The sequence below is a fragment of the Lissotriton vulgaris genome, chromosome 4_1 (genome assembly GCF_964263255.1).
Source record: "Lissotriton vulgaris chromosome 4_1, aLisVul1.2, whole genome shotgun sequence".
Lineage (NCBI taxonomy): Eukaryota > Metazoa > Chordata > Amphibia > Caudata > Salamandridae > Lissotriton > Lissotriton vulgaris.
In genome coordinates this window covers 2,075,760,546-2,075,772,982 of record NC_141691.1, presented here as the reverse complement: position 1 = coordinate 2,075,772,982, position 12,437 = coordinate 2,075,760,546, and the positions used below count along the sequence as shown (strand labels likewise).

General features: G+C 46.5%; 1 protein-coding gene across 2 annotated transcripts in view; it reads right to left on the bottom strand.

Moving 5' to 3' along the window:
- Positions 1–671: 671 nt before the first annotated feature.
- The window catches only part of CPSF1 (cleavage and polyadenylation specific factor 1), a 324,374-nt gene continuing 312,608 nt past the window's right edge, over positions 672–12,437 (bottom strand). For both annotated transcript variants that reach the window (XM_086966520.1, XM_086966519.1), the window contains exons 37-38: positions 8,754–8,892; positions 672–946 (exon numbers count right to left, since the gene is read on the bottom strand). In XM_086966520.1, the coding sequence (XP_086822646.1) occupies positions 899–946; positions 8,754–8,892 (187 nt within the window). In that variant the 3' untranslated portion in view covers positions 672–898. The remainder of the gene's footprint in view (positions 947–8,753; positions 8,893–12,437) is intronic.

The window sequence follows — 12,437 nt, the reverse complement described above, 5'->3', positions numbered from 1 at the left end:
GTAAAAAAAATACACCAAAGCAACACAACAAACACCATTACAACACACTACCCAATAGAATAAAACACAATTCAGCAACATACTATATTCCAACAAATCAACACAATAACACCACAGCCCATGCCAATACAACACAAAGATTGTGTGATGGAGAACAAACTGCAATAAGTGAAAAGGGCTCCGGAAGTGATCATGAAATGACCAAGGATGCGAACAAGGGGACAACAGCACACATTCTTGCAGTTCCACAAATTAAGGCAATGGGAAGGGGCTCGAACATCTCCAACCTTCTCAAAAAGCGGTGTCAACCTTGTCAGCAGCACTTCTACCCTTCTTTAAGGGCAGTCACCACATCAATTAGGTGTTGCCGGGGCTGGAAGAAGCTTGCATGTCAGCAGCCGATCTGTCACCCCTCTTGGCCTTCACGCATCTGATCATAGATGATTTGAGGTGGTATTCAAAGGGGGGCAGACTAAACATGCTTCACTGCTACATCTTAATTAGAACGTAGCATAATGAAGTCATTACTCTTACTTATAGGTGTACGGTCATGTGTTCTGATCTCCAAAACCACAGACACCCACAATGTCCTGCTCACTGTGCAGTGCGACTCAACAAATTTGCTTTGTTCCCTATACTCTTGATGCAAAAGAAAACCAGGACACAAGAAATACATTTACATTTTCTTTTCATTTTACATTTTGCTTACAAATATTCTTGGAGATCTTCATAAAAAACCTGATAAGATTAGAAACAAAACAACACAGACATATAAACTGTACAAGGGGGCAGAAATCCACAGCCTTCACTTCCGGGAGAAGCCTGCAGACCCTGCCATGGGCAGCAGGAAATAGGCGGCAGCGTTGGCTCCTCTGTCAACGAGGATACCATTCCTTCTTCAAAAGTGAGCCGTCACTCGGTCAATATCTAATAAGTCATCCAGGATCTGGAGAGAGAAAGAAAGCAAACTCGTGGTCAGATGGAAGAAGGAGAAGAGGCAAACTGGTTGACCACCAGAAGAAGGAGAAAAGGCAGTGGCGAACCTTTCAAGAATCAGAAAAATAACTTTGTGGTGTTGGACTGCCAGCACCACGCACACCAAGTCATCAGGGGACCCTTGCTGTGTTGTGTTTGGATGGTGCGGGACACCATTACTTGAGTTTGTGTGGGATCTGTGTTGTGTGGTGGGCCACACTCTTGTTTGAGTTTGGGTGGGACTCTTTTGTTGTCTCTGGAAGATAAGGCACAACACTGTTTGAGTGGGACCCTTGCTGTGTTGAGTTTGGATTGTAGGACACACCACTGCTTGAGTTTAGGTAGGACCTGTGTTGTGTCTGGATGGTGGGCACACTATTGCTCGAGTCTGGGTGGGACCCTTGTTGGTTATGGATGGTGGGCACACCATTGCTCGAGTTTGAGTGGGACCCTTGTAGGTTATGGATGGTGGGCACACCATTGCTTGAGTTTAGGTAGGACCTGTGTTGTGTCTGGATGGTAAGGCACACTAGTACTCGAGTCTGGGTGGGACCCTTGTTGGTTATGGATGGTGGGCACACAATTGCTTGAGTTTGAGTGGGACCTGTGTTCTGTCTGGATGGTGGGCACACCATTGCTTGAGTTTTGGTGGGAACCTTGTTGTGTATGAATTGTGAGACACACCATTGCTTAACCCGTTCTATGCTCATGACGGAGCCGCTCCGTCATGAGCCTCGGTTGAGCTCTGCTCATGACGGAGCGGTTCGGTCATGGCCCGCTTGGCGTGCCTGCGTGGCGCGAATTTCGCGTCTGCACGGCGTGTTCCATTGAGCGGGCGCGTTCGTGACGGAACCGCTCCATCACGAGCACAGCTCAACCGCGGCTCGTGACGGAGCCGCTCCGTCACGAGCCGCGGTTGAGCTGTGCTTGTGATGGAGCGGTTCCGTCACGAACGCGCCCGCTCAATGGAACACGCCGTGCAGACGCGAAATTCGCATGCGAGCGCCGCGCGGCCGCCCCACCCCCTTAGCGCTGCGACGGAATTCCTGCCGCAGCGAAGGGGTTAAGGTAGGGTACAACCTTTGATTTGGGATGGTGAGGCACATCACTACTTGTGTATGGGCAGTACTCTTGTTGTGTTGTGTCTGTACTGGGGTGGCAGAGTGGGCTAAAGAACGGTGATGGATTAAACCCAGATCTTTTTACTGGGTGTGAGTGTTTGATTGATTCAGATGCTCCGTCCATCACCACCCCCTTTTGTACCGTGTCTGTATAATAAAGCACGTCATTGCTTGATTGGGACCCTTGTTGCGTTTGGAGGGTGGGGCACACTATTGCTTGAGTTTAGGTTGGACCTGTGTTCTGTCTGGATGGGGAGGCACACCATTGCTCGAGTTTGGGTGGGACCCTTGTGTTGTGTCTGATCATGCACACCATTGCTCGAGTTTGGGGGTGACCCTTGTGTTATATCTGGATAGTGGGCATACCCTTGCTTGTGTTTGGGTTGGACCCTTGTGTCGTGTATGGATGGTGGGCACACCATTGCTTGAGTTTGGGTGGGACCCTTGTTGTGTTGTGTCTGATCATGCACACCATTGTTCGAGTTTGGGTGTGACCCTTGTGTTGTATCTGGATAGTGGGCATTCCATTGCTTGAGTTTAAGTGAGTCCGGTGTTCTGTCTGGATGGGAAGGCACACAATTGCTTTTGTTAGGGTGGGACCCTTGTTGTGTTGTGCCTGAATGGTGTAACACACCATTGCTTGTGTTTGGGATGGACCCTTGTGTCGTGTATGGATGATGAGGCACACCATTGCTTGAGTTTGGGTACGACCCTTGTTTTAGGATGGTGAGGCACATCCCTACTTGTGTTTGGGCGGGACTCTTGTTGTGTTGTGTCTGGATTGTGGGGCACACCATTGCTTGTGTTTGGGTTGGACCCTTGTGTCGTGTAGGACCCTTGTAGTGTTGGGTCTGATCAGGCACACCATTGCTCGAGTTTGGGTACGACCCTTGTTTTAGGATGGTGAGGCACATCCCTGCTTGTGTTTGGGCGGGACTTTTGTTGTGTTGTGTCTGGATGGTGAGGCACATCACTACTTGTGTTTGGGCAGGACTTTTGTTGTGTTGTGTCTGGATGGTGAGGCTTTGGAACAAGGCTTTTCACAATTTTGTTTAACTGGAAACTCAGCAGCTGGTGCTTATTAGCACTGAGTTGTCTAGTGTCAAACCCAGAAGACCTGAAGAGAGAAAGACCTATCAAGGCAAGCTTGGCGTTTTGTACTATGCGTGTCTGATATACCTGTGGCTTTAACTAATACTTAATAAACACTGTAATGAAAACAATGTCTCAAAGTCCTCCATGTCCACTTGAATACAGACCTATGGAGAAACTAGACACAAGATAGAAAACTTAAAGCATAAATACAATAGAAATGATTAGTCTTATTATGATCTCTGAATGTGCTAGCGCCTTCTGTATTCAACATGATCATATTTGTACCAGATTGTTTGGCTTACCTGTAAATAAAAGCTCTAGTCTTCTTTGGAGCTACTACACTGCCTGGGCATTTATAAAGAGTGCTATATACAGTGTCGCAATGATTCTGAGTTACTAACCCCAAAGCTCCCACCGTGAGGTTTGACTGTTCAACTTGACTACCACTTGAGAGTCAGATGACTAGATGGAATCTTGTTTGTCCACTTGAAGCACCACAGAAATAATGGCCCGTTGACTGACCTAAGAAGAGTGTGCCCCATGTGGATCCAGTGATCACACATCTTCATCAATCAGTATTTGCAGCCTTAGCTCCAGGGGAATTTGCTTGTAACCCCACGGAGGGCTGCTTTTTTACCACAGTCTAGCACATTTTAATACATAATACTATCCATCTCAAGACAGTTCTCTTCTGCACTACCTTGTTCCTCTTTGACCCTGAGAAACTCACAAAGATCTAATCGCCATCCCTGGTGCGATCTATATAAAAACTGAGGGCTCTCTTGGGATCTCAACGATGCAACCTCTCGTCCTCTTTTGAGGGGTGGAAAAAAAAAACGCCAGAAGGGTGACAGCCTGTCCGACATGAAGGATTATGTTACTTATCTTGTAAGCATCTGTTCGTGGCATGTAATGCTGTAGATTCACATGCTCTGCATACCCCTGCCATCTAGTGTTGGATTCGGAGTTGTGCAACTTGTTTTTCTTTGAAGAAGTCATGAGGTAGAGTGGCTCCTCCTCTATTGTGATACTGCACATGGGCATCCACTCCTTGTTAGTTTTCCCAAAGGCGGGCGAGAAAAGGATTGCGAGTAAAGTGTCAGTAAATAGATGCCCATGCTAAAAGAATTTTGTAAAGTATAACTGCGATGGCTACAAGTGTCTGGGGAGGAGGGGCACATGTGAATCTGCAGCACTATGTGCCACAAACAGATGCTTACAGGGTAAGTAACAATCCATTCTATGGCATGTGTGGCTGTAGATACATATGCTCTGCATAGACTGGAAAGCAGTCCCTCCTAAGAAGCAGTGGCTAGCCTGTGAGAGGTGCAGACGTTTGAAAAAGTGTATGTAGCACTGCCTGACCTAAATTGGCTTGTTGGGGTGGTAACACATCTACACCATAGTGTTTAGTAAATGTATGTGGTGTAAGCCATGTTGTTGCTTTACAAATTTCAGCTATGGGGAGATTTCCTAAAAATGCCATTGTTGCCCCCTTCTTACGAGTAACGAGCTCTGGGAGTGATGGGTAAAGCTCTTTTAGTGTTATTGTAGCAAGTCTGAATGCATTTTACTATTCCTCTGTCTATGCCGGATTTGGACATAGGGTTACCTTCATGTGGTGGTGAAAAAGCTACAAACAGTTGTTTTGTTTTCCTGACAGGTGTTTGTGTCGATGGGAGGCTATAGCCGCTTTTCCGGATATTGGAAGGCTATATTATACAGTGCATATTGCCAGGATGAATCGGAGTTCCCTCTATCAAGAGTTATTCTGAAAACCTGAAGATGCAAATTCATTTAGCAAAAAATGGTTGGCTTGGCTGTTCTATACCACTACTGTGTGAAGAGAATTTTGTGATCAAGAATATGATGTACTTCAAATGTTACTTCTGCCAAAGTTGAAGACAACTTGTTTTGTGTCTGAACAAGGACAGGCGATAATAAAAGAATTTTGCATGGACACTTAAGATGGAAGAGTGTGGTTTTTAGTGCATAACCTAATGTGTGACTAGTCCCTGAAAGGAAAACGGGGATCTGGAAACTAGCGCCAGGCATTTCTCTAAATTTCCTCTGCTGTCGATATACATACATATATACAGGTATATATTGTTATTGCCCTGCACATTTCAGATTCCTTAAAGGCCTCTCTTCCTTGATCCAGGATGCTTGATAGGTACTGGGTTCTACTTTGGAAAGGTAATAGTGTTTCTAAGAGGAAACATGCCTGATGTTTTTATTTCTTCCAGTTGCACCCAGTGTTTGTCTGCAGCTCTCTTCATTAACGGACTGCACATTCCAATTGTTGTCCAGAGGCAATGGCCTTAACGGTTACGTGTCTATTCCTTCTTTTTGGGAATTATTTTTGATGTCCTGCCACCGAGTCTCCATATATTCAGGGTCCTCTGTTTCCAGGGACACGCCGAGGGTTTCTAGATCCCCCTCTTCAAAGAATAATTCTGGTTCCTCCTTTTCTTCCTGTGACTCTGGTGCTACTGGGGGCTCTGGCTCCTCTGTGTCTTGATTCAATGGAGTTTTTTCTGGTAAAGTTTTCGGCGAAATTCAAAGTTCTTGAAGAGATGCGGTAGATTTCTCTTGTATAATCGCAGCCATTTCGGCCTTGAGATGCCACTTCTGCTCCATTTCAGCAACTCGCTCTTCAACGTCGAGAGTAGGGGTAGATTTACTCTTCGACCTAGAGACTTCCTTCATCGGGTTATCACTCCACTCTTTTTTCTGTACCTCTCGACAGCGATTGCCACCAGCCGGTGGTGGCCTTGCTGTGGGACCAAAGGGGTTCTTTCAGCCTTTTCTTGCCTTTCGTCTGCGAGACTTTCAACACAAGTTTGTTGTATGAGACACTCCCCCAGTATGTTTTTTTCTATGTTACCTGGGAACGTTTTTCTTTGTGCCTTTGTTGCTCCTTCTCGACGTCTATGACCCTCGTTTCGGCGTCTGAGCTTCACCTTCGGTCATTTCTGGAAGGTTAATCTACCACAAACTCCAGGTCTCACAGCAAATTAGTTTCTTTCTGCCCCTGCATGGTGTAGCATGCTTGCCTCTGTTTTTCTCTTGTCTTCTTAGTCTTCGGCTTGAAGTCTGTGCAGTCGTCACAGTTGTCGCTCTTGTGGTCCAGCGGAAGGCAAAGGTTGCACACTTGATTGCTGTCCTTTTGTGTAAATTCATGATGGCATTCAGGCAGAATTGGAAGGGTGTTGTCTCCATATCAAGCAGAACAAGGTCCACCCTGCCTGGACATTCTCCGGTTTCCCTTCACGTGTAGATTTGATTCATTCTTATGCGGTACTTTGTTCCTGTACTTTGTCGATTAACTTTTGTTCAAACGCCTTCTTTTAGCAAATTTGAGAGCCTTCAGCAATGCTTCCTGATCCAACGGCAAAAAAAAGCATCTGAAGATGGTGACTATGCGTGTGAGCTTCTGGGGAGGGCGTATGACATCAGGAAAGGCTGTATTAGGCACCAAATGGTGGGACAGTCTATGCCCAACAACACACACAAAAAAATTAAAAGAAATATTAATACAGTGGAGAATTCTGGATACCTTTCGGACCCAACCACTAGATGGTGGAATGATGCACAGCATGTGAATCCCGAAAAGGTTCAAGCTGGAAAATGGTATCTATGTCAAGGGAGCCAGTGCATGGAGATGCGCCGGAACCGAAGTCGGTGAGGAACCCAAAGCAGGTTAGTGAGGAAGAGACAGCAGAGAGGACGAACACTCTGGCAGGACCCCAACTAGAGCCCTCTGTTGCTCCTTGGGCCCAAAGGGAATTGGAAGCATGCCAAATATGCACGGAATGGTGCCCCTAAAGGACTCGATCAGCTGAACAGCACAAGACGACCCAGAAGTTTGGGTTGCATCAGGAACAGAGTCTGAATCAGCTTGTCACAAGTTTGGGCATGTCAAGGTTGAACATCAACACCCTTGTGCCCCCCCTGTGGAGTCAGAGAATGGCTGAAAATTTTGTGCTTCTGCTTTGAATTTGCCAAAGACTTCTACGAAGATCTGCTGTGGGAACAAATTCAGGGGTGGAAAAGGCACCTTACTTTCTACTTTGACCCGTCATGGCATAAAGACTTCTGATGTTTGGTGCCTTGAGGCCCCGTATGGTCTTGTCACAGGCCCTAGAGCCATGTTTGGATTTCAAGCACTACAGACATACCTCGAGGAGATCTGGCACTGACCTTTGTTTGTGTAAGTCCCTACAAGGTTTAATCCCTGTTGTTTTGGGAGGTGACCTATTTCATTCCACACACTGGCAAAAATAAAACTTTGAGTAAAAAAAAAACGGTTAAAAAGTAGAGGAATACAGCTCCGGATCTGTGTCTGAAGGCACGGAAAGAAAGAACAGACATCAATGAACCTGGGTGATGCTTACATGCAGCCCCTTTCGTCACTTCCAGAGCAGAACGGCAGAGGTGCTGAGCTGCACTACTTCACCTACCGACATGCAGGAGTACTGCTTTCAAGTTTCTGGATCTAGATGTTCGCAAATTCAGAGATAATGCCCAAAATGGAGAAGCATTTTCTAAGATGAAAGCAAGGTGTAAGAAGAGTACTATTAGAATGTTGTGGACTTTAGCTATGGGGGTAGTAGGGAACATCACCATAAGAAGAGGGCATGGGGTGGTTCTTCAGTCTCCTGCCCAGGCAACAGAGCCAGTTTTACTGACTGCAGGGACCATATGCAACTTGTTTCAATTCAATTTGGAGTTCACATAACCAGGAAAGCCAATCTTTCACTGTGCTTTCTTCCCACGCATACACTGCTGTGCAGTCACTGGAAAGTGAGGCAAAAATAACACTACTGAAGTTAGCATATCATCACATGTGCACTTTTATCTTTTGATGGAAGGTTAAAGGGCTAGTTATCCGAACTCCCATGTCCAAACTCTGTTTGCACAACAACATTTGATGTCTCTTGGATGTTTACATGGTCACATCCTCTCCATCTGTGACAAGTGAGCCTCAGGGGTCAAAAACACAAATAAACAGACCGTTGCAATGTTACTGCTTTGTGATTCTGGAAGAATTTTCACTGCTCTGGCCAGAACATATTTAATCTCTCAAGCTGTCCACTACCTACTGCCCCCGCCCCCCATACTCCACACCAAGAACCAAACAGTCCAGTTCAAAGTGCAGTGGTACACCTAAAAAAGAGATTAATAAGCCCTGCTTGTACAACTCAAAAAGCAGTTATATAACACCAATGCAACATGAGGTTAAACAGTGTCACCTTTCGTACCTCAGATTAGGAAAGCCCATCAAGGTCTGTGAGCTCTGTTTGAGCAGGGCATTGTACAACAAAACCAGTTGCTGAATCAAATTTCAACAGGTTCATTAATCCTTCCATAACATTAACTCAAACCCACCTCCTCTGTCCAGCCCTAACTTAACTTGAGAGTTAAACTCTCAATCTCCGCTTCCCTTGGCCTCAAGTGCATTTGTCCCCGTTCCAGCTGAAGATTAATTCTAGAAATACTAGTCAACTGAATGCATTATACTGCCAATGTGGGATTCTGCGTTTTCTGTGCAGGACTCACTATGTCGGGGGTAGTTCCAATTTTCTTGGCAAGCTCGGTGCGCTCCATCGTGCTCAAATACAAGTATCGGTTTAGGAGTTCCCCGTCCAAAATATTTCGCACTGCGTTCTGCAGAATGCGTCGGTCCATGTGAAGCATTCTGGAAAAAACACAGACATACTACTGTTAAATTGAAATAGACACAGAAGGGCTTCATTTACACTGAAATAGATCGCAAGAGACTGCCAGTAGATTAAAAAACACATAAAGACACCCTTCACATTGGAAAAGATACACAAAGACTGCCTTTAAAATGAAACACACAGAAGGACTGTATTTACATTGATACCATGTTCCTCATCCTCATCTGTGCCCAACATTTCCTCGCAATCCTTTAACTTCCCCACTCAATCTTTACCCCAAACTGACTTGCACTGCTTATGTTTTCTACTCTTCTTCCTGTATGTATCCCTTGCAAATTCTTGCTACCTGGACTGCTTGCTTGTTGTTTTTTTCTGTGCATCCTTCTCTGCTCTTGCCTGCTGTCGAGTCTTGGTATACCTTCCCTGTTCTTGCCTCTCTGTATCCTTGACTTTTTTGCCTCCATGTATCTCTTGCCTGCTGTTGTCTCTGTAACTTTTCCTATTCTTGCCGCTCTGTATCCTTCCCTTTTTTTGCGTTCAACTATCTCTTGCCTGCTGTTGTCTCTGTAGCTTTCCCTGCTCTTTCTGCCTAGATCTCTTAGCCAGCTCCTCTCTCACTACATATTAAAAATGTCATTAGACTTGAATCCCATCCTGTAGGAAGCTGGCTCTGTATATACTAAACCTAAGTGAGGTATAGTATACACAGAGTCCAGTGGAAGGTAGGCAGAGGTAAATATAGATAGCACCTTACTCTCTATTTGTGGTAGTGTGGGCGAGCAGTAAGGCTTTATCAGAGGGTAGTGTTAAGCATTTGTTTTACACACTCAATCAGCAAATGATTGTAACACACTCAAAGACTGAACTCGGTCCAATTTTGTTTGTATAAAAACATTCTTTTAGTTATTTTATTATTCTAGAACCAAGCAAGCCTGGCACAGGTAAGTGATTTATACTTTGCAGTAATAATACAGTTTGAATTGCAGTTATATATATACACACGTTGGTTTGATTACAGTAGAATCACTGGTAATGCAATGCTTTGAAATATAGTACATACACTTTGTATAGACTTTTCAATAGGATGTCTTGTAGATTACTTTACAGATTACTTTTCTTACAGGCTAGTATACCTGGATATAGTTTTAGAGACTTTTATAGCCGTTCCATCTCCAGATGTAGAACTTTTTCATAGAAAAACAGTAAATGTTATACTATGGGAGGAAATAGTGTTATCGGTCAACAGGTAAGTACTTTGTTGTGGGAGTTGGGTTTCTGGGGTTAGACTCAGGCGTACCCCAGGGTCAAGGATGCAGTCTTGTTACAGCCTCAGCGGCACTAGGACGACCGGGTGCAGAGTGCTGAGACCTAATGTAATCCAATGGGGGACAGGGGGTCTCCGGTTGGTGGCTGCTTACGAGCAGGCCACAAGGTTGTGGGAGGAAAGCTCCTGGACTTAAGCTCAGGGCAAATGGGGGTTCAAGATAGCACCAAAGGTACACCCTCAGAGGCACTAGGGCGGCGGGGTGCTGGGTGCTGGTTTGTTTTCGGGTGTGGGGAGACTCCGGTTTGCAAACACAATGCAAGCTTGGGACGAAGGTCTTCTGGGTGCGACCATCACTTGGAGAGGTAAGTTGGGATGCTGGGGGTTGGTAAGACACTGTCGGTTGGGCCACCCAAGGCCATGGGGTGTCGGGTGCAGGGGTGCCTTTTAGGGTCGGATCTTCTTACCAGCTCCTGTTCGCGGTTGGGGGGAACTTCTGGATTTAGGCTGCAGGTGTTGGCTGGAGGCTTGAGGCAGGTCAGGGATCACTGGATCTCGGGTCAGGATTGGCGGGGAGACCTCCTCGTGGGATTGGGCCACTCAAACTCAGGCCGTGGGCATTGGGTGCAGACTTGGGATTTTGTCGCGAGCTGATATGAATTCAGCAGCCCACATGCCTCGAATATCCGGTGTTCACGGGAAACAAAGTCTTTTCTTTGGAAGGCAGGGCAGGTCCTCGGGGTTCTTGAGGCTGCTGGCTGCAGGACACAGTGGAGTTTTACTTCTGCAGGTGTGAGGTGGGGACAGGCCAGAAGAGCTGGGGCCAAGTCAGTGGGAGTTCACCTCTTAGCTTTGGCATGGCTGTTCTGTCCTCCTCCTTTTCTTCTTTTAGTTTCTTGTCTGAGGAGGCAAGGTTCAGGCGTGCCCCTAAATACTAGATTTAGGTGTGTTACAGGTAAGTAAAAGGTTGGGACCAATGGGCCTCTTCCTTGGGGTGGGTACACCTCCAGTGGGTAGGGGGCATATGCCTCACTCTGGTTGGCTGGGTCCCCCCATGTGCAAGATGGCAGGGACTGAGAGTTGTGCTTCACATTGCATCCCCCACCTGAGGTGTGGGGTTGGCAGACCTCCCTTCTTCACTTGGTTTTCCTGACGGTTCTCCCGTCCAAAGTAGGGGTCAGAATCGGTGGTGACCAGTTGCTGGAAGCAGCAAAAGGCCTGGGGAAGCTCACAAAGGTGGCAAGCCTTTGAAGCTTCCACTTCCTGGACTCAGCCCATCGTGGGAGAGGAGGCTTCGGCACCTCATCCCAGGATGTGAATTGTTTCAGACCCCCGAGAGCAGCAGGCGCTTGACCAAGGGGTCCAGAAACATGTCTGGTGGTGGCAGCTGGGGAGCAGGCACTCAGCCTGGACACTAGTGTTAGTTCTTTTTTCAGGGGGCATCTCTAAGATGCCCTCTGTGTGCATTTTTCATTATATCCCACACTGGCATCAGTGTGGGTGTAATGTGCTGAGAAGTTTGATACCAAACTTCTCAGTTTTCATTAAAGCAATTATGGTACTGTGGAGTTCGTAATGACAGACTCCCAGCATCACATACTCTATATGGCATTACTGCACTTACAATGTCTAAGAATGGGCTTAGACACTGTAGGGGTACAGGGCTCATGCACCTGTATCCTCACCACTGGTATAGTGCACCCAGCTAGAGGGGTGGCTGATCTATGCCTGGGTTTGTAGGCATGGGACACAAGGATGTGTTCCATGTCGACTCTTCACTTTGTTCTGCACCAGAATATGCAGCCTGCAAAGACAGCGTGTGAGTGAAAGGTACAGGGCCTCTAAGGGTCACAGTGCCCCGAGTACCTGTGGTACCATTTACTAGGGACTAACCTGTGGCCAGAGAGTTCCAATCGGGTTTGGTCTTAAGGAATATGCTACTTACCAGTATGCATCTGTTCTTGGCATGTAGGGCTGCTGACATTCATATCTGTGCATAGATCGCCGCCTAGTGTTGGGTCCGGATGATTGCACATTGTTGTCCTGGAAGAGTCTTCGAAGTATCACAAGATAGGTGGCTCCTCCCCTGGACTACAGTGCGCATGGGCATCCTCTCCATCCTTAAATTGTTTTTCGCCATTGTGGCAGAGATGGAGTGTTTTACAGTAAGAGATGTCCATGCAAGAAAGCGTGAGTTAGAATGAATGCTACAGCTGCGACAGGCACCGGGGAGGAGGGTGGGTGATATGAATGTCTGCAGCCCTACATGCCAAGAACAGATGCATACTGGTAAGTAGG